Genomic DNA, 19,588 nt, shown 5'->3' with positions numbered 1-19,588 from the left:
ATGATGGTGCTTTCCTTCAGGTACGAGTTCTCACCCTCTAGTCGCACAGTGGTTTCTCAGCAGGGTAACATCACAGAAATACAGAACAACTTCAGAAGATGCATACTCTTTGTCTCCTAATGAAGGCAGTGCAGGCACAGATGGCATCTCAGACAAACACGTTGCAAGCGGTTTTAAAATAAAGAGCTCATCATCAGAGGCTGCAGTGTCACACCTACTAATGATGCAATTAAACTCATCAGTGCCGGTGGGAAAGCTGTGCCAGCTCTGGCACTGCTGAATGGAGAGCTGCATTTCACGGCAAAGGCAAACCCCAGCCTGCCACCTCCTCCCCCTGCCATGATTTAGGTCCCTGTAGAGACACACTGAATATATGAAGCCAGTGGATGAACCTCCGGACACCTAAAATACAGGGGGTTGCCCTGGACATGCCCTTCCCATGCCTGCCTGAAGCATCCCCGTCAAAATGTGATGTGGCTTACAGAGGGGAGGCTGCAGATGGTGACAACAGCCAAAGATGGACAGGCGCAGGAGAGCGACTGCACCCACCAGCACGGCTGCAGTGGGGGAGCAGCAGCAGCACTGGGAAGTGGCAGAACTAAAACCATCAACAGCCCAAATGGTGGCATGTGCAGAAAGTGGGGCTGGGGTTTGGCCATAGGATTGTGATAGGAAACAAGCTAAATTTGAAAATCTGAAGACATAAAGCATTGCAGCCTCTCCTACTCTGTTTGTCCACCCAAGACTTTCTGTGCATTGAAATTTCCTCCATTCTTTATCAAGTTTTCCAGATGCCCTTGAGTAGGAGAGAACTGCTGGAGTCCCATGCATTTTAAACCACTGTGTTAAAATTCTTCCTCCCTACTTCATTTAGCCAGGAGTGTAAATAAATAAGCAAACCCACAAACACAGGAACCTGGTTCCCAGATGCCATTAGAGCCCTCAAGCACTAAGTGGCCATCGTAGATATCGCTAGTTGCCTTCTGCTCCCCTTCCTGCAGCCAGTCAGACACTCCACCCCAGGGAGCCCCACCGGGACCATTCAACAAACCCAACACCCGGCAGGACACATCTGACTGTTTCTGCCGTAATAGAGGACTTCTTCTAGATGGTCAGCTCTCCGAACTAGGCGAGTTTTCCTAGAGGAGTCTCCAGCCACCAGCTCTCCATTAGGGTTAGCCACAAGAGGAAGGGCAGAAGGAGAAAGTGAGTCTAAAGAAACCGCTAATGTTCTGCAGTGTCTGATAGGATGAATGACCCCTGCAGACATATGCTGAGCAGACAGGACAGTCCTCAATTATGTCATTGCTGGAGCGTTTACTTCAAGGAGAAACGTGACTACAAATGCTGGGCTTAAAGCCTTGGCTGTTTTTACCGCCTCTGGAGAAGCTGCTCTGGTCCAAGAGTGTTAGGTATGTGTGTGCATCATGCACAGGCAGTGACACACATGTCTGCGTATGAAACAGCTTTACAGCCCGAAGAGTAAAGCTGAAAAAAACCTGTTAAATTTCATTCTGCCCTCTTTCCTTTGTGAGAGAGGCCCTAAAGGATTTGCTAAGGTATTGATGGGTGCCAATCCATATAGCCCGGCGGGTAACCCACAGCCTCTGTCAGGAAATCACAAGCAAATCTTGCCTACATGATGGAAATTTCCTGCTCGCCACAGATTTTCCCCAGCCTCATCCTCACCGCATTATCCCTGTGCTGACTTCTATATACTTCTCTCAATGTTTTCTAACCTTCAGGCTCACAACTTTGTAAATATTTGCAGTCAGGTAGCACATTTCCCCACTCTGGTCATTCTTTAGACAAACTATTTTCATACAGCTCTTTCTATCCTCAGCAATCAATTGTTTCACACTGTCTTTGCTTCTGCTGCGCCTCTGCAGAAACTGTTGACCTTACGGATACTCTTTGTGGGGCTGAATCAGGGACACATGGCTATGTAATAAGAGGGTATTTAAAATAATGACTGCTGTAGAGGCACACACTTTGCTTTTTGACTTGGGCTCTTTACATGGATGGCTTCAGAAAGGCATTTGTTTCACTGGCACACTGAAAGGCATAGGCTTGCTAGGGAGCTGCCACCCCACGAGGGACTGTGCTTGGTTCAAGGAGGACAGGGTTTATAAAGACAAAATGTAATTTGCCCTGGGGCAGCCACAATCTCACTTTTACAGCAATACTTGCTGTATATTGATCATAACCTGTTCGGTGCTTTATTAGCCACCCGAGGTGCGATGAGCTGCTACTGGCATTTGTGCTTGATAATCAAAGGCATTTGTCATTCTTTGAAATGTTCTGTGAGTAGGTGTTTGATTTGGGTGCATGTAAAAGAGGGCAGCAGTCTGGAGCAAGAGGCAGGGAGGCAACGGGCATAGGTAGGGTGTCCTGCTGCCCACCCCTGTCCTGACCCACAGGGCATCCCCACTGCAGCATCCCACGTGACCCCATGGACACCATCCCACAGGGCAGGATCCCGTGGCTGTGCAGCTCTGTGGCTCAGCAGCATCCTCCACCACTGGCAAAGCTCTGCCTGAGGAAGCTTGAAGAGCAGCAGCCATTGCTGCCGTTCAGCCCGCAGCCGCCCAGCACCCATAGCTCCCTTGAAGCCCTCCTTTCTCTTTTGCCTTTCCCTCATTTCCTAGACAAACTGCTCTGGGTTTTTTTCCTCCCTCTCACTGGCAGGTACAGGTGGCTTGACGCCTCCCCCAGATTGAATTTTAAACTATTTAACAGCTTTAAATGCACCTAACGAGGTTTCAGTCTGCACTTTGCTGCCATCCCTCTGCTTCTCTGACACTGGGAAGGAGAGTGGTTTGGAAACCCAACCCAGACTTCACTGCACTGGAAGTCTAATTACATGGTAACTGGTGACCTTGTAAGTACGGGGTAATCTGCTGCGTAATACCAGGGTAAATTATCCCAGTACTTCTGTCTTTTCCACTGCAGCCTTCCGCAGAGACAAAAATACAGCCAGTTAAATGGTAATTAATCTTTAAATCATTTGGCACTTACCCAGGCCAATGAGGAGTGACCAGCAGAAGCCCACTGGCTCTCGCAGGGCAAGGGACCAGTTCAGGAGCCACCGCTCTGGGACTGTCTGGTGTCACTTGGCCAGAGCAGGGGCTACTTTGTCACCCAGCCTCTCCGGGTGCCAGATGCCTAAGGCAGCAGGTATGGGCTGCTTTCTTGGAGCTGGATGTAGCTCTCTTGCCTGCCCTGTGTCAGGCATCGCTTATTCGGAGGGACACATCCAAAGCCATCTGCAGGAGGAAGGGGGCACCAGGAGCATGTGGATGCCCAAGGGGAACAGGCAGCCACCCTGTCTGTGTTAGCAGGATGGGGCCAGAGGTTCAGAGTGGCTCACCCGTGATGGGGGTGAACCATCTGGAGCACTTCCTTACCCTCACCACGAGGGAGGTGCATGGGAACGCACCAACACTTTCCTCTGAAACCACCCAAACCATCCAGGCACAGCCTCAGGCATTCACCCTGCAAAACTCCAGGAAAACCGGCTGAGAGATGCGCTTCATTCCCTCCCACACTAACAGCCTGTCGCCCTGGGGCTGGGGGCTGCCTGTCTGACCCCTGGTACCTCTATGGCACCAAAATATATTTGCATACATTTTAGACCCGCTGACATCATTCTTTCTGGAGACCTTCAGGTTCTTACAGTAACTACGGTAATGATTTTCAGATTATAGACTAATAAAATATTTTAATTTGTTAGGAACATTAAGGTGGGCACTGTACGATTCTTATGACATTTAAATACTGCTTAAAAAAAAAAAAAAAAAGAAGGGGGGGAGTTCTGAGTGCATTTCTTTTCCAGACAAGAGCACTGAAATAGAAAGTCAAAATCCTACACACTGGTACCCAGATCAGCTCTGACACCTCCCCTCCATGCCTGTTTCACTTGAATACCTGCCAAGTTAAACAAGAAAACATGAGATTGCAGTGTCCTAGTTGCGGCCCTGGTTTTGGCAAGCGAGCCCTCCTCCTTAGTCACTGTGCGGCAGCGACCTGATCTAAGCATGTACGACTCCGTGTGCCATTGCCCTCTATGGGCTGGGTCACAACTAATGGGTAACACAGAGGTTTTGCACCTCAGCCTATACTCACCCTTTTCTCCCCCCTGCCCATTCGTTGTGGGCTCTGATTAACTAACCAGACAAGACTAAAGCAAGCAAGCCATGGCTTTAGAGCATCCCGTCATTTCCGTGGCATGCAACGTACACCGTGTGCCATAAGGCAGACTGCTGCATCAGCCCCTTTCCTCTGGCTGGGTAGAAATTGCACAGTTTGGAGTGCATAAGACTGCTGAATAAAGCAGGAGCATTTTGGAGGAGGAAAATTGCCCTTGCAGCTCCATGGGTTGATATGGCTGATAGCTCTGTCCTTCGCCTCCTAACCTGTAAAATGGGGCAATGCAACTCACTGCCTTCTCAAAGATGCTGTGCAGGTAGTGGCTTGTACAGTAAAGCAATAAATGGCATGGGAAAGCCTGCCAAGAAAGGGAAAAACAGTCAAATGTTTAGCCTAGCGTTAGTTATACCAGGCAAAAGAGACAGAGGGTTACACAATGAATATTATGGAGAAGAATAGCAAAGAAGTTCCTTTGTTCTGTGAGTACTTTTGCCTGTACCTCAACTGGATCATACAAGATTAACGGCAGGTGATTATGTAAAGTCTGTACTACAAGGCAGAGGCAAGTGTGAGCTTGGGCCTCCCCATTATCATTACCTGACCTTGCACGCTCCCTTTTGCAACCTCAGCATTTTTTTGCAGATAGGATTTTTGGGTGGTTATTTTAAGAAAACTGTGTTAAATTTCTTGCTTCTCTGCCAGATACCTGCTGTTTAACAAACGGGCCATGACTAAGCATAGACTGGAAATTAGAAGCATCTATGAGTGAAAGCAATGAGATTCTGGGACTGTCTTCCCTTAGGAGCACATTTAATAGTGGTGCTTGATTATGAAAAGGATAAATCTGATGTGATTGATGCAACAGGGGATTGGATTTGATGATCCAGGGAATCCCTTCCAGCCTTCTCTACTCCTAATGAATTTATTTTCTAAGGACGGGGGGGATGCAGTGCTCTACTGATGGCAAACAACAGAGAAAAGTGGGTACCTGCTGATGGTTAATGGGTCTCCAACCCTAGACTTAACCACTTCCCATCACCAAGAAGGTGGAGCAAGTGTCTCTCCTGGTTCTGCCCATCCTGAAAACACCAAGCAGAGGTGGGAGCAAGGATCCTACCTGCTTCCCTCTTTGCATTTTCCAACTACCAAGGACTTGGAAAATGCACTTTCCTTGAACCAGTACTGCAAATGTCTCAGGTCACAGGTTCCCTGTGCATTTCTAAGGTACTTACCTGTCTCCCAAAACCATAATGCCTGTATCCCCTGCAATCTTTTTTTCATGTGAATCTCCTCAGTGAAGATGATCAGGGATCATCTTTTAACAATGGGAAACTGAGGCACAGAAGGACTAACTGATCTGCTATGACGGCAGAGGACATCGGTAACATGGAAGGGACCCACAGCCCAGTCCAAAGCTGGGATCTCACTGCTGGACTCTCCTCTGTGCACTTAACTGTGCTTTCCCTTTCACAACAGGAATAGCGGAGCAGAAAGTATCTTTCAGCCCAAGCATTCACTGGTCTGGGATTCCCATCCTCTGCCAAGCCAAGGGGGCTGAGTCTGGGGTTCCTGAGGGGAAAGTGCAAGGCTGTTTCCGAAGGAACGCACAGGGAAAGTGGTTATGTTTCTTTTCCCCCTGAGTAGTTTAAATTCTTTAATTCCTACTTGCTAATAAGATAAAATGCTGTGATTTCTGCAGGATCAAATGGTGCAGGATAAGCTAAGGCTGTTTATTAATTAACATGCTTTCAGGGCTGGGAAAAAAATAACAAAAAGATGCAACAGGGTTGTAGATGATAGCTATAAATATGACCCAGACATTACCTGCCACGACATTTTAGCCAAGGGGAAGCTGTCATGTTAGTGCTGGGCATGGCACTCTGATAGTGAATAAAACCCATAAATGAGAGGGCAATGCTTTCCGTCTAGAAAATGTGGCTGTTCACAGACACGGGCTACAATTTTCCAGGGCCTGATCCTGCAAATAATACCAGGTATAGCACTTCAGTGTGTCAGTGCTCCGCTGGCCTCCCCAGGGACTGCTTGGAGCAGGGAGTGCTAAGCTCAGTGGTAAACGGTTGCAGGATCAGATTCATAGTGCGCCAAGCATTTTGGATGAAAAGAGCTATAAAGAAGTCACATATTATTATGTCACATTGCAAAGGTCAACCCCAGTATTTGTTCTGTCATAAGGACATGATTGAAAGGCAAAAAACAGTGTCAGGGCACAGGGGAAAATAATTTTTTAAAAACTGCCCTCAGGGCTGAGGATACAGAATTACATCAGTGCTTAGAACTAAATTCCCATCCACACCCTGCAATTCAATTTTGGCTCAGAAAGGCATAAATGTAACAAAATAATCTTTCAGCAGCACATCTTATCCGCTGACATATCCTCTGTAAAATCAGCAATACCTGAACTCACACTCCTGTGTGATCCTTGCAACAGTCGGGAACTGCCAGAGCCCTGTTCTGTCACGGATCCCAGCAGCACTTCGCAGGATCCACTCAGGTCCTTAACATCGTGTAGGCGTTCACTTAACCCCCATCGCTGATTGGGCAGGAGAAGTGTTGGGATGCTGGGAGGAGGCTGGGCAGGGGGACAGCTAGTCCTCCATCACCTGGCCAGGAGCATACACCTCCCCTAGCAATGTCACAGGGAGGTTTGGGGCATGGGACCCTGGTAGCTTGTCCCAGTCATGGCTACTTTGGAAATATTTATGACCATCTCTCTGGGCTTGCTGGCACGGGGGAGCTATTAAGAAATAAAGTAAGGAAGCCATCACTTTCCTGCCTTAATTTAAGAGGGGTCATGACTGCTCCACACAGACAGTGTCTTTGGGTGGATTCGCTCAATCCATTTCCAAAACCAACTCAAGACAAGGCTCCCCAACTTTCTGGATCAGCAGAGCACTTCCTTGTGTGCCAGCAGCAAAACCTTATAGAACAATCCAGTTCAATGTTTGCCCCTCTCACAGGCTTCTGCAGTTCACCTCTAGAAGCCTTGCAGCTTGCTAGCGGTGGCTTCTGCAGTGCTGCAACACCTGGGGACCCACCGAGCCGAGCATCACTACACAGAGGCTCCAGCACAACAGTATGGTGGCCCACCTCTGTGGGAGAGAAAGCAGGGCCAACAGAGGTGTTACCAGCCCTCAGCTGGCTCACATGGCTCCCATCAGCCACCACCTTGGCAAACCAAAACGCCTTTGCACTGCTAGAGCACCTCCAGGCAAGGGGTGGGAGCAGCAGCGGAGCAGCGATGGTTAACATCCACTAATCGCAGCTGCAAGCACCCAACCGGGCACCGGGCAGACACCTAGGCTGCATCTAGACCAGCAGACAGAAGGCGTCAGGGCTGTCATCTGACAGTCCAACTGGTCCAATGGTCTGGTTTTAGTCTGCGCCAATTTGACGGTATCTGAAGGACTGTTGAGAGGACAATGCAAGTCAGGGGCAGTCCCCAGGGAGCAGTGCACATGCCACCCTGCTTGGAGGTGCGGAGTGGTTGAGCTGCACAGAGGCAAACCATGCTGCACTCAGTGCCATCAGAGCCAGAGGACGGCACACACCGTCCACTAGTGCAGAGACAGCTGGACACCCACGGGGGAAGACTGCACTGAAGACTATTGCATTCATCCCATATTATCTCACCATACAGACAGGCCCCAGAGAGTTACTACAGTAGAAACACGTGCAGTTCCCATCACACACAAGAGCCCCTTTGCTGCCAAACGCACTAGACCCGACCAAGTCCCAAAGCTGCTCAACCCCACGTGTCATGTCATGCTCAAGCGGTACCAGTCCCCCGCTTCCAGCTGCCCCAGGGGTCGAGATCCACTCACTGTTGCAGCTGCCGGCGGTGCCAGTCTCTGTCGCTGCCACGCTGCGCTGAACTGGCCCTTCGGACGCGGCCCTTCCTGACAGTGAATGGGTGAAAACAAGGGAAGGAGACAAACAAAAGAGAAGGGAAGGGTGAGAGAGGGAGGGAGGGATGGAGGGAATGAAGCAAGGGGACAAGAAGGGAAAGGGTATGTCTTTAACCGAACCATACGTCTTTCGCTGGCTGCAACATCCCAACACTGCACAACCCTTGCTGCGAGGGCACGGGGCAGGTGAGACCCTCTGGCCCTGGTCACCACCACCTCGCACCCCACACCATCACCTGCCCTCGTGCAGAGGGAGGGTGACCTGGGTGAGAGTCAAGGGGTGGGGGGGTGGCCTCCTGAAGCTTCTTCTTGGACTGTGAAGCCACATTCCTTGGGGGTTCCAGAGTCCCTGTCCAGACAGGAGAAGTTTTAGGGGGCTTGAGCGGCTCCTCTGTATCGGGTACATAAGCATCCTGCTCCTTGCCCATTGCCAGCCCTCCTGGGCACAGTGCAGGGACTCATCTGCCTCTTCCAGCAGAACAAGACCCAGACCTGATGTCTTTACTCAGGCTTAAGCTCGGGGTAGCCTGAGTTAAGGGCATCGTTGGCCAAATGTCCCAGTGAAGCACCTCGTACATCACCCTATGCTTCCCCAAAAGTCTTCGTCCCGTTGGTACTGTCACAGGTTGGGGGAGGAAGGAAAAAATTCATCCCACAGCTTCTGATCACCCATAAACCTGCCAGCGCTCACAAAACTGAACCTTCAGAGGGGACAAGGGAAGAAGCAGAAAATACAGCGCTACATTTTCCAGCATATCAAAGTAGGAAAGATTTGGGGAATGGGAGGGACGAGAAGGGGCAGGGATCTCAGTGTGCAAATTAGGAGTAAATGAGGAGCATAAGGGCTGCTGACTTCCTAGTAAGGTGTTCATGTTCCCACGGGGACAAAAAAGGAGACAAATTCCCAAGACAAAAGGGCAGTTGATGAGCACGGTGATTTGGGGGGACACTCCTGGCTGTGCTACTTAGGAGCTCAGGCTGACATCTGCCTGGGGAATATCAAAAATACGGCCTCAGGGTGTGTCCAGCTAGTCATCACCCTGGGCAGCTTCCTACTCCGCACCAGAGGTGAAAATTGAGCTGCTAAATGTAGCCGACAGCTCATTCCGCTTGGGGAATTGCCCCGTGAATGACTGACTCACCTCCCTTCCCAAAAGGTTGAGGTGGGAAATGGGTGGGGGAAAAGCATAGGAAATGGTTTCATGATGGTTGTTTAAATTGCCTCTGCATTAGTGTTACAGTTAGAGAAAAAGAAAAGAGAGATCTATCGCATAAAGCCACATCCTAAAGACAGCTGTGGCAGAGCTATGGACATTGGAAAGAAGTAGAGTAAATGAAGTCATCCAGCAGTGGAAAAAAAACAACCCATCAATATAACATAGTGCAGAACAAAGCAAATTCTACCTCAAACACAGAGCTGAAAGAGAAACATCTTCCTCTGTCAGATCTATTACCATGCATTTATTCCAATAACAAATAACTAACCCAGAGAGTTACCCAAACCTGATTTATTCCTCCATCTAAGTAAATATGAAGAGGCAGCCGAATCTGACTGTAAAAACCACTGATCTCATATGTTTTCCTTGTATGTATTGGAAAAAATAGGAGTGGAGTTTCTGCCTTGCTGCCAGGGGATGCTGGCAAAGCATTTGAGCTATAGATATTGTATCTTGTCACTAATGACTGCAGGGAACTAAAAAGGATTTGGATTTTTTAATGCTTCACATTAATTGATAATTTGGTCTCAGAATCCACAGCGGAACACAGGATTTGCTATATTGGATCAGTCTAGTGGCCCATAAAATCTGGCATCTTGCCTCAGTGATGCTCAGAAAAATTATCATCCCATGTCTTTGCTTATAAGATTGCTGGCCATTTCTGTAAGGCCATACAACTGAGGAAGACAAAAGGTCTTTCTGGCCTGCACAGCAAGGCTCTTTAAAACCCTGACACGTGGTTTTGGCAGGGCTGTATTACATCTGTTTGGGTTTTTTTTAATGCAAGGAAGAAACTCTGTTAATGACAAACATTTTCAGCAGACATGCTGCTGGTTTTCCTCTTGGTCACCACCACCGACATAGTGAGAACTTGTGTCTTCAGAGGGCAAATGAGAACATGACTGAGGCCAGAGGGGGGAAGATGCCTTGTACTGAGCAGAATAATATTGATTAGGCAGCATAAAGCTTTCCCTCACTAATTCCTTTAGCAATCTTCTGTGTTGCTGGAGTAATTGCATGGGGAAGAGAGAGGTGGAATCATTTAAGCGTTCAAAGCTTGACACACACCAAGAAAAGATTCCTATTTTGTGTGTGTGTGCAATTTTGTGCATCGTTGCCCCTTGATTGGGCAGTGAACATGCTCTCTTTGACAGCCTAGCCCTAAACAGCCTGTGCATTAAAGACAGCTGCTTGCAAACAGGGGCTTTCTCCATCCAGCTGCTGTGGTGGAGCTCTCTGTGGCTGTGACTATGAAACAGGGGGGGACCAGGCGGGGAAAGCCTGTGGAAACTCTGACCATGCAGGAATCAGGAGGAAAAAAGAAAGGCAATGCTTTTTCCATGCAAACATCTTAATTAAGGAGTATGATGAAGCTATTTACATCTTAATTTTTCTAGGAAGGTCTTCCGTTTGCCTTGAAGCAAGGCATAATTTATACGTGCTCCCACTAAACTGCCTTATAACTTCTTTGCTTCGAGTTCCTTCTGCTGACCATACTGAGATCTGGGGATGCTCCCCACCTTTCCCGACTGATGTGTGATCTCATGGCTCTCCCGATGGTAAAGGAGAGCTGAGATCATGGTCCTGCAGATGGGAAGGCAAGAGGTGGTCACTGGCCAGCTGGGAAGCAGTGAGGAAATGGGTCCAACAACATAGGTAAGTTGAGAGGAGAGAGTTTTACTCATCCAAGTCTCCCTTGATTGTAAGTGGCTGTGCCTTCCAAAGTAGGAACAGTTAATTTCTGTGTGCACAGGAGCACACACACTCTTTCTGGTCTACCTGGGGCTGGAATAATGAAGCTTGCTGGCATATGGTTCTCCACCTTCTGCTCTAGCTACAGTTTAAATCAAACCACCTTGGTAAAACCCAGGAACCACCAGTTTCTCTGTCCTGCCCTGTACAAAATCCTTCCTTGTGTCTGGTGACACCACGAAGGAACACGTTTTGGATGGATGTCCACTGTGGGAGAGGCTCTCTGGCTCAAACTAGGCTCTGTGCTCTTTTCCATGTATCTCGCAGCTTTCAGGTTAATGGGATGTGCAGAGTGGGGACAGCGGGAGGAAGGGAGCACATTGCATGCAGGCAGCCTCCAGCAAGCGCTTGGGAACCACACTTGAACAATACAAATTAGAGAGCAGGGGAAAAAGACAGTTTCACAGTCAAGGCGGGGAGAAGGGGAACTACTCAAGGATGGGTGGGGAGCACAAGTAGCTTCTCTTGCCTCTCTGGATCTGTTGGCTGCACCCAGGGGACACTGAAACAGGAAAGAGTCCTGCCCTCCCTAGTTAAGTTTTATGGGAAGGAAAAGGCTCCTGAAATCCCTGCAGGGAACTTGCTGTCTCAAGTTTTCACAGCAGAGCTGAACAGGCTTGGGTAGTCTGGCTACGCTGAGAAACAATCCCAGCTTTCTGAATGGAACTGGATCTCCCAGTTCCTGGTAGTTAAGCACTACCCCTCACCTGGGTCCAGCATTTCACTGGTTACTCCCAGTACTCTCCTCACCTCCCAGAGATCAGTTCGGACAGCTTTTAAGAGCAGCCAAAGTCCTGCCAGCTGGGACCCTGACCTCAGTCAGAGATGCATAGGGGAGAGTATGGAAACAGAAGAGGCCACAGCCTATGTCCCACAATATCCTCCAGTCCTTAATAATCAGTGGCCCAGAGATTTCTTGAAAACATGGGAAGTATTTTGTGTTTGATAGCCTCTGATACATTACTTTGCTTTTACAGTTCTGTTCAAACACTTTTTTCAAGCCATCTATCATCTCCTGAGACGAGGAGTCCCACCACTTTACTACCCAGCGCTGCATCACCGTTGAATCCAAACCTCCCATGTACATCACCAGGTGTTTTAGGCCAGGAAATACCAAACAACAAACAATTCTTCCCCATCCAGCTACATCTAGGACCTCCACAAATGGAAAGCCAGCAGTTAAAATCCATCAAGAAGCTAAATCCAATGATTGAGAGAAAGCAAAAGCCTCAATTCAAATGCTTGGGAGTGGGGCTGAGCTTTGATTGAAAGTTTGTAAGTTTGATTAGCTCTCAGTAAGTGTGTGAAGGTTTGGGTGGTTTGAGGGGAACACAGAAGGGTTAAGCATTGAGGTCAGTGTTTGCATGAATATGGAGACGATATTAAACAACAAATCTGAGCCAAATGACTTGCAATGCAGCAGCGACATATCCCAGGCGTGAGAAGAGATGAGCGTGGAGGTCAAGTACCATAGCAGGGAGGTTTTATTTCCCCAAAACAAACTGCTCTTTTGTGCCTGTGCTTCAAAGAAGATGTCATGAGATTATGAGAGCTCTTCACCTGCCACATCCCTCTCATTACTGAAATGAAATAAATGGCAGCAGCATGAAAACAGCAACTCAAGCAGGAGAAAGACAGGTATACAGTGAGGAAAAGGGGAGGGGGGAAACAGGGTGCAGGTGGAGGTCTTGGCAGGGTAGAGAATTAGGGTAGTTACCATTTCTGAGAAAATGCCAGAAGTACAACACAACCTAATTTCCCCAATTAATTCTTCTGTACTTGAGCTGCTTTGTGTGAAGGGCTCTTAATGTTTTGAACAGGAGGAAAGGGAAAAAAACAGAAAGACTCAACATTTGTTCTTTCCTCAGTGCAGAAATGGGGAAGTGTTGAGGAAAAATGTCTGGCTAAAACACAAGATGATGCTGTTACATCTTCCTTCCAGGAGATAAGCTACTGTGCCGCAAATTCAATTTGCAGAGATTTTTATGAGCCACAGAGATATCAAAGACCAGGACATTCAATATCACACTGACTTTTCCTGCACGCAAAACATATCAGGACAGGCACAGAGACACTTAACCCATGCACCCACATTGAGTGGTTCCCTCACATCCCCTGTTTCCCCCCCAACTGCAACGTAGGGAGAAATTGCTTCTTTTGCCCCTAAACCACCAGTCAGGGCAGCTGTGAGGCACCACGGCACGAGCCACCTGCACCTCATGGGGAAACAGGTTTCATCTAGAGGGAATGATGGCAATGACAACAAGGAAAGAAACAACAAATCAGGGGGTGGGGTGATGGGACCCATGGGGTAAACAGATGCTGAGACGGGCATGCAATACTTTCAGCAGCAGGTACAGGGTCCTGCACATAGCAAGACTGTGGCTCTGCCTGGCTGGCCCATCTGTATCAGTACTAGGGGACCCCAGGTCACATCTCCAGGTCACTACGAGACTTCTTTGCACTCACTTATGTAGGTAGACAAATCAAGACATGGTCTCCAGGATCCCAATTGGTACAGGAGAAAATTAAAGTACTTTTCACTTCTAAGTCCTTTCCTCAGCGGAACATATTTACAGAGACAAACCCTTCCCAATGCCCAAGCAGAAAGGATAGAGAAAGAGTACTGTGTTATGTTTTTCACCTCAGGGAAGGGGTAGAAGAGACAAAAGGCAATGCTCAGCTTTGGTGCTAGAAATGGTACTGATGTCGGAAGCTGAATGCGGCACACGCATTGTACCAGTTACACAAGATCCCACACAACAGCCAGCACGGCCGGGGACGGAGCTTTCCTTCCCCCACCCATCGGCACTGAAGCAGAGCCTGAGCACAAGGTCTGGGTGCACCAAACCCGGCTCACTCTATCTCTGGAGATGACTACCCCTGCTAGTGTACACCAGGTCTACTGTAAAACCTGAGGGTGGCAGCTTTTTTATTCCCACAAAGTGAGTCAGTAACATATCCCAGACAGAAATTCAGAGGGAGTTTTCCTCCCCTCTGCCTGTCGCGTTCCCCTTTGTAAGCGATGCTGCAGAGCCCTAGCACGCTCATTGCAGGGCTCCATCCTGGTGCTAACAGGGCTGGGCAGCAGTTTCCCTCTCCTAGGACTGATCTCCCACGCTGCAAACGTGCTCCACGAGATGGACAGCAAAGCAACGAAGAGAGCATCAGGGGACTTGGAAGTAGGTGGTGTACAACTGAAGGATACACACAGGCATTAAGGGGCCCTAGCAAGGATGCACAAAAAATGCTGGTGGGAGAGTACAGCCAAATCTCTCCAGAGAGTTCAAAGCTGCTGTGAACAGAGAGCACTGTTCAATGATGGTGTGATTGTTTAAGGACCCTCTATCTAGGAGAGCAAGGGTCAGAGCAAATCTACTTTCAATATGAGGTTGGTGTATTAGTCTTAATACCATGCTGAATGAGCTTCAAAAGGAGTACAACTCAGGCAGCTGCTAAACCCCAATGATCTATTACTTGCATGGAAACTTCACTGGAAAAATAACAGACTGTACCCAGGAAAAAGAAAACAATTCTGAACTCCAGAGCAGACAAACTAAAATAAGAGATGGTCTAGATGGGAGATGGTCATCAGAAAGCAACCTGACAATGGGTACTGAAAATTACCAAGAATGCAGGGGTTTTGCTAGACATTTTAAAGAAAGAGAAAAAAAAATGTTTACACAGTAAACCTTCATACTTTGCAGCAGGAGGCATCAGCCAGAGGGATCCTAGACTTTTTAAAGAACACTGACCTAAGGCCAAAGTTATAGCAGAAATGTTTTGGTTCTGATGTGAGAGCCAAGGTTCATAGGAAGAAATATTAATCTTTTATTAAACCAACTGATACTACTGGGAAAAAAAAAAAAAACCAAACCAAAAAAACCCAAACAAACAAAAAAGAGCTCAGAGAGGGTTTACGTGTCTAAAATTCATTCTTCTTCCCCCTCCAACAATATCGTATGTTCTATTAAAAGATATTACTTCTTCCTGCAAACCTTGTCTCTCCCAAACCCAAACAATGCTCCAGAGTGGTAAGGACACAGAAACAGGGAGCATTTTTTGTTATTATGTTTAGCTCTCTGTTGCTAGAAATAGAAACGTATTTTCGGAGCCCTTTGCAAATCCTGCATGTGCCTTTTTTTTGACAAGCAGGTGTCCTCTGCACGATGAACTGTGACCAGGAGAACACTCAGGACAAACCTCCAGGAAAGGATGGAGCTAAGTCCCCAAGTGATTTTAAGCCCAGCCCAGGATTTGGGGCAGGATGCCAGAAGGGTAGGACACATGAGGTCTGGCCACAGGGTTGTCTTAATGAGGTTTAATGCCTACATAAATCCTTCCCCTATGCAACATGTGTCTTCACTGCTGATGTCCCACCCACATCAGGATGTTACCTTGGAAGTTATTAAGGACCATTGACTACGATTTAAGACTGTGTTCTCTTCTAAAGATGAAGAAGTAGTGCCCTTTCCCTGGACAGCTGCCACACGATTTTGTTTTGGAATTGAATTACACATTTTGGGGGACAAAAGGAAAATGATCTGGGTTTTATTGGAGCTCAGGTGAGTTCAGAGCCACAGAAGGGCTCTGGGAGCAACCAACCCCCAGTCTGCTGGGTGAAAGAGCAGCTGGGGGTCCTAAGCCCAGCTCTGGTGATGCCCTCTGCTCTGGACAGCCCCCACCCCAGCCGCCGTGACAGCCTCCAGCTCCCTGGGCAGCACTGGGCAGGCACCATGTGCTGACTTGCTGTAGTCTCCATGACACATTCAACTTGGCTGAGGCACAATGTCCCTGACCTGCAGCGTCCCACCACCTGCTGTCACAGTCCTGAGTCATACCTAAAAAAATCGCCTACTCACACATTTTTTTAAAGAAAACAACAAGGAAAACTAAATCCGCCCAAATCTTTTCTCTCCGATATGGATATATTTCATCCTGCCTTCCCACAGAGACCCACACCAAAGATTGCACAGCACATTACACAACACATCACAGAAATGCTTCTTCAGCATCCCCGCCTTTACTCTTCACACAGAAGCTGGGCTACTTCTCCATCTCCCCAGTCCCTCCACTTTCCTCCGCTTTCTAATCAGATGCTGCTCCACCTCTCCCCACCACCTCCACAACCATCGTCTCTCCATCCTGTCTTGTTGAAAGAAGGTTTAAAGGCAACAGCTGACAGGATCCCTCTGTGATGTACAAGGAAAAGGACGCATCTGTCTTCAGGCAGAACATGGAGAGCCTCGTGGAGAGGGGAAACAAGCCTTTCTGCTGCTTTTGTTACACAAATGTTTGGTTTCTGTATCCAAATGTGTAACAGGAAATTAAGCAGTTCACCTTTGTTAAAGCACTTTAGCATCCCACAAATGCAGGAGCCAGATGGTGTTCTTTCTTTGTTTTAAAAGATTAAAAATGGGAAAGAAAGGAAATGGCTAGGAGCTAATCCTCAGCCTGGAACATGCTTACATATCCACGTGCCCAGTTATCCATGCTCATGGGGCCTGGGCAAGAGCAAACACGGGGACCCAGTGGACTGAAGTGAGTCTGCTTGCAGAGAGCTCCAGACCTGTCACTTTGTCTCAGCTTTGAGGTGGAATCCTTCACTGTGTTCCCAGAAAATGACAAATTATAGTATTTTCCCTAGGCTGCAGCTTAGATACACCACGCAGTATTCTCTAGAAATCACCTGAAGCAGAACTTTGCTCCAGGTCCTACTGGTGGGAATGGCAGGCTGTCAGCAGGGGAAAGCTGCTGTGCACAAACACTGAGAATCGGACTTGGGAATTTCACCGGGCAGGCTGCAGATATAACCATGGACAACACCAAAGAGTTCCAAAGTTCAACTCTTCAGCCACATCTCCATCTTACATAGGTGAGACCCAGGAGCAGTTTGGTTCTTGCACTTGGGCTCCTTTTCTCTCTGTCTATATCCATTCAAAAGCCCTCACTTAGGATACCTTGGTGAATTTTATGATAGGCCTGTGCACTTAAAGGGATTGTCTCAGGAGCCTTGAAGAGCCAGTTTTCATGCAAGGAATGGGGATGTTAGGAATTAAGACTGTGAGGAAGACAGAGCACAAATGCACAACTGTTGCGAAGCTATATAGTTTTTCTCACCTACATTTGCAGGAGAAAGCAAATGCTGCTTCTAGATACCAGAGTTACAAGTCTAACACAGTCAATTCACATGAGCCCCATGTGGCTTCATTAGTGTCACAAGCAGGTTTCTGCTCAAAGGCTTGATTGCTCTTGTTCATAGGGAACTTAGAAGTGCAGGTTGCCACACAGAAACCAAATAGATTTCCCAGTCCAGAGACACCAAATTTTACAGCAGTTCTTGCAGAGAATGAATGCAGCAGTTCCGTGCAAAGGCACAGGGAGAGAAGAGGACAGGTACGAGACAGGGGTGCATGGGGAAGGACAGAGACTGTCACATAGCCATGAGGCTGAATAACGCGATCAGCTCTGTGTGCTCTCCTGGTAAACATGTCCCACAAGGTCGTGATTAGAGAAGGAGATTGAGAAATGAACCTATTTGGGTTCTTCTCATGTGCTGGGAGGAGTGTGGTTGGGCTGTGGCTGGAGAAGGGATGAAGAGCACTTGGCCCCTGCTTTTTGCTGGGGGGGATATACAGCCTGGGTGGGCTGCCCAGCTCCGCCACCGAATTCTGCTTTGGCCTTGGGCAAGTCATATAAACCCTCTGCCCCTCCTGCCACCAATGTAAATTTGGGCAATCAGAACCTTATTATGCTAGGACCCTTTTTTGGACTTTTGGAGAAAAAGCCTCCATGCATGCAGACCACAGTCTAACTGATCAAGGGTTTCAGAAGTACAAAAAGTCAGTGAAAACAGACAAAGGAAAATCAACTAAGAACAACAGGCTGTGCTGGTCTGCAGCTCAGCTCTTGCTCTGGTAAACAGGTGACAACCAGTTACTACTTTGGTCACACATGGCAATTTGTGTTAGCAGAGAAAAAATCACTAAAAAGCCTTACAACACTGCACGAGATACCATGGAGCAATCCTCAGCAAAGTGTTTTGCACACACAGGATGAGGTCTACAACACACCACTACAGAGAGGACAAGAACGCCCACAACAAAAAACTAGACTGTAGAGATCATATCAGTTCTCAGGTTTTGGGGCCCCCTCCCAGCCTTCACATGTTAGCAGCAGCAAATTCTCCCATTGCACAGAGAGCTCTCAGTGCTGCAGGAGAACAAGCTTGGCTGGGATTGTCTCAAGCGGTCTGACACTGACTGTGGCTGGGGTAGATCTAACACAGCTGAAGGAAAGGAGGCAGGCAAGAGCATGGGTGATGGTGTGGGCCGCTTCTCATCCTCCCCTGGGCTCTTTCTTACTCTTTCCTTCCTGAAGTTTCATCAGTGATGGGGTCATAGCCACCTCTCTTCCCTCATCACTGCCCAGTAACTGCACCGAGATCTTTTCCCAACATGGGCTCTTGTGCTGCAAGGTGAAGATTGGCTCCCTCACTAGTAATTAAACTTAGTGATAAGCCAGTGTCCTGGGCTGGGAGATGTGATATGTCTCAGCAGAAATCTGGTCACATTTTTCCTCCTCCCCAACACAGTAACTCCACTTGACAGCTGCCTATCTTATAAAGAAAACCTTCTGAATCAGATCAAGACCTCAGGTCAACCCTTTCTAGGGTAGCTGATAGAAATCATCCTCAAAGCCAAACATCCATGTTGCAACAAGAAGTAAACCCGCCTTAGTCCAAGCATCAAGCTAGAAACCACTGCTCCTTTGCCTGAAAAGCCCTTCCCTGCTGGTGGATGGCCCAGCAACAAATGCCTGCTCCAGTGTGCTTCAAACGCTCTGCACATCACAGATGCTCCTGTAGATGAGGAAGGGTGAGAAACAGGCTGTCCCCCCCAGGGAGGCTGCCATCCCAGGCACATAGGGCCGTGCAGACAGGTACAAAGGGAGTGTGCAAGACAAGGGGACAGTGCGAGCACAAATCACAGCAGAAAAGGCTGGAAAGGCATTTCTGAGTCATTGAGTCTGTCCCCAGAGACGAGTGCAGGATTAGCCTCTGCACTAAACCCAGGCATTTTTATCTAGTTGCTTCCTGAACTTCTTTAATGACAGACCCTCAGCAACCTACCTCTGACAAATTATTCCTTTGTCTAAATGATGACCCTGCTGGAAAAAAATGTATTGAGGTTGAACCCAAATTGCCTATTATTTCCTCTTCCACATCTTAGGCACTTATCAGTCAGTCTTTCAGTTGCCTTTTCTCTAGGTCCCTGTATTAAGTTTCTTTAATCTAACACCAGAGGTCACGGTCTGTAGTCTTTGTCATCTCTTTGGATTACTTTTAATTTATCAAGGTCTTCAAATAAGAGGGAGAAAAAATAGGAGGAAAGAATGGGATGACTTCAGAGCCATCCCAAAGCGTGTGACTGTGTGCTGGGGTATCACAGAGAGCTCTGTGTGTAGGCATCTGTATGGATGTCTGAGCTACAAGCATGCCCAGGACTGAAAAGGAATAAGGACTCAGGGATGCCTGATCAACAC

At 48.0% G+C, this 19,588-nt stretch overlaps 1 protein-coding gene across 4 annotated transcripts in view; it reads right to left on the bottom strand.

The window, feature by feature from the left end:
* Positions 1-19,588, bottom strand: part of NTRK3 (neurotrophic receptor tyrosine kinase 3) — a 233,977-nt gene that overhangs the window by 26,741 nt on the left and 187,648 nt on the right. For 2 of the 4 annotated variants that reach the window (XR_008823080.1, XM_056346662.1), the window contains exon 16: positions 7,992-8,066. The exons of the other annotated variants lie outside the window; for them this stretch is intronic. Coding sequence is in view for 1 of the 2 variants with exons in the window: in XM_056346662.1 (XP_056202637.1) it covers positions 7,992-8,066 (75 nt within the window). In the remaining variant the exon portion in view is untranslated. The remainder of the gene's footprint in view (positions 1-7,991; positions 8,067-19,588) is intronic. 4 annotated transcript variants of the gene reach the window in all.

The sequence above is a fragment of the Falco biarmicus genome, chromosome 7 (assembly GCF_023638135.1).
Source record: "Falco biarmicus isolate bFalBia1 chromosome 7, bFalBia1.pri, whole genome shotgun sequence".
Lineage (NCBI taxonomy): Eukaryota > Metazoa > Chordata > Aves > Falconiformes > Falconidae > Falco > Falco biarmicus.
Note: the sequence above shows the minus strand (reverse complement) of the source record. Positions and strands in the feature narration are given on the sequence as shown.